This window comes from Pteropus alecto, unplaced genomic scaffold (assembly GCF_000325575.1).
Source record: "Pteropus alecto unplaced genomic scaffold, ASM32557v1 scaffold44, whole genome shotgun sequence".
Classification (NCBI taxonomy): domain Eukaryota; kingdom Metazoa; phylum Chordata; class Mammalia; order Chiroptera; family Pteropodidae; genus Pteropus; species Pteropus alecto.
In genome coordinates, this window is record NW_006436812.1 from 5496505 (window position 1) to 5499066 (window position 2562).

Consider the following 2562-nt stretch of genomic DNA (forward strand, 5'->3'; position numbering starts at 1 on the left):
AAAAAAAAAAACTGGGTAGAATCAGGGTAAGTGAATTCAGGGTAAAATTGGGAGAGTGGAGTGAGAAGGGATTGCCAGTGAAGAGAGACGAGGGCTTCCAGAGGCCAAGAGGGGGAGTAAGGGGATTTTGTTCCATATGGACATTCAAAGCTAGCTGGCTAGACAGACACTGGACCTCTCTTCCAGTCTATGCTGGATGTCCCAAGGGAAGACCTTGCCACATGGCCAAGGGAGGACTCCAAGGGCAGACAGCATCAGAGCACAATGCCTAGGCTCTTCAAGGTCCAGGACAGTTGTGAGAATCCCAGCCCACCCTGAAAAAGTTTGAAGAAGGAGCCGGAGGGTGGAGAGACCCAGACACTTGTGAGGGGGCAGCTGGAAGGGGGCCCAGATAGAAGGAGGTCTTTATTATTCAAGATGGCAGAGCACATAACATGGGGGGCTGGAGTCACTAACTGGAAATACAGAGGGGGATAAGAGGTGGAGGGGTCCCTGAGGAGTTAAGGAGACTCAGGAGGAGGGGCTCTTCCTCCCTAGGGGGAGAGCATGGCCATGAAGAAGGAGGCAGAGGGTTCCCACTTCTCCAGAAGCTTTCTGCTGAAGGAAGGAAGGGGTTCCTAGGAGATCTAGGTTTGAAATAAATATTGGGAGTTGGGGAAAAGTTTGGGTGGGCTACCAGGTCTTGAGGTCCCACCCTCTTGGGGATGACAATCTCCCGAACCTGGCCAGGGGGCACCCTGTGAGGCTTCCTGGAGGCTCCGGTGGGGGCTCTGGCTCAGTAGTGAGGTATAAGCTCCTGCTTTCCTCCCGTACACTTTGGTGGATAGCAGCAGGACCCAGGGTCTGACTTAACGCCTCCCCCGGAGGAAGAACTGTTCCCTCTTGGGGGACCCTGAGACCTGGTCTGATGACCCCACCTCCGAACAGGAGGGGCAGCATTGGCAGAGAAGGGGGAAGGGAGAAGTGTCTCTGTCTCTGTTCCCACTTCTGCCCTGCTTGGACATACAAATTAAGGCGGAGGTGGGGTGGGGGTGAGATTCTACTGGGCAGGGACAGGGAGGGCTCCTGACATTTACCAGGGTGCGGGCACAGCTGTTTGCGCCCCAAAGCTAGATGGCAAAGTACACATTGCGGATGAAAAGGGTCGCATGTGGGGCGTAGGAACCAGGCGAATTTTATTGACCAGGTGCCCAAGCCTAGCCTGAACTGCATGTCCTGGAGCGACTAAAGATCAGGTGCGGGACTCCGCGGATATGGGGCTGCGTTCAAGACGAGTCGAGAGAATCACGGCTGAGCCAGAGACTCTCCAAAAGCTCTAGAAAAAAAACAGAGTAGGACCGTGGGGAGAAGGCTGTGCGCCCTCCACTATCCACCCACCCCCAGGCTGGAAGGGTACAACGTGCTCCAAGAAACCCTTTCTCCCTGTGGAGTGGGGTGCGTACAGATCCGAGGGTGCTTGGTGGGCACGCGGACGGGCTCTCCAGGCTCAGATCTCCCGAGACCCCCGATCCAGCTGCCGTCCCAGCCACACTTCCTCTCCCCACATACCTAGCCTGCTCTGCTAAGATCCAGGAACAGGCGCCCAGCCACGCGTCCGGTTCAGGCGCGGGTTCCCAGGCGCGCAGACTCCGGAGCGCATTGGCTGGGAGCCCTGCGCGGAGGCTGCTGCATCGCGCCTTCCCCTAGTTCCTGAACCCCGGAGGGAGGCAGGACAGCACCGCGGGCCGCAGGCCAAGGAAGAGGGTATCTCTGGAAGAAAGCCAGGGTGGGCGGTACGTCCAGGCCGAGGGTATCCCAGGCAGGGGGCCCAGTATTGGGGCTCGGGCCGCGGCGACACACGAAGGGCGAGAGGCGCAGCCCCATGAGCAGGCACGGGGCGTGGCCCACTGTGTGGCAGCTGGGACTTGCTACGTGCTTGTTATCAGGCGCCTGTGGGCAGAGGCGGCAGCAGCAGCTGCAGTGCGAGCAGCGGCCGGCTAACAGGAGCCTCCCGACCCTTGCCCGGCGCCAGGATGCTCACGTCGATGGCCGCTCCGTATGGAGGGCCAGGTGCTGGCTCAGCTAAGTCTGGGCAGGCGGTAGAACTGGTGGCTCTGGGAGCCGCAGCGCGGGAAGCTACAGGCGATTATTTAGTGACCGGTGGATCCAATTATAACTGCTGGATGGCCCCGGCCCTGCTTGCCTCTGCAGTACCCTCTGGGCTCCCAAGGGTAGGGAGAGGGATGGAGAAGAGGAGCCCAGGGTGCTGTGTCAGGGACGTGGGTTATTGGAGCACCCTACCTGAGTGAGCCTTTAGCTAGAACTCAGCTTGATGTTCCCTTGGGGGCTCTCCTCCTCCCTGCAAGGAGAGGAACTGCCAGGGCACAGGGGCAAAGAAATGCCCCTTAGCCAGAGCTTTTGCAGGTGGAGTACCAGCAAAGCAAATACAAGGAGTCTGGCAGAGCCCTGACAGGTAAAGCAGAGCTGATTTTGGGGTCCCTCTGCACTATTTCAAGACCCTTCTGTTATCTCATCCTTGGGGGACTATTCCTTGTCCTCACCTAACACAGCTCTCAAATCCCC

The 2562-nt window shown here is 58.5% G+C and overlaps 1 protein-coding gene across 1 annotated transcript; it reads right to left on the reverse strand.

Moving 5' to 3' along the window:
* Positions 1 to 1149: 1149 nt before the first annotated feature.
* NPW (neuropeptide W) lies at positions 1150 to 2122 on the reverse strand (the record flags this gene model as incomplete). The annotated part of the gene is given in 3 exon segments (XM_025048409.1): positions 1150 to 1676; positions 1678 to 1923; positions 1925 to 2122. Coding segments are annotated over 3 exon segments (855 nt in total), but the record flags the coding sequence as incomplete, so codon positions are not given.
* Between the last annotated feature and the right edge of the window lie 440 nt (positions 2123 to 2562).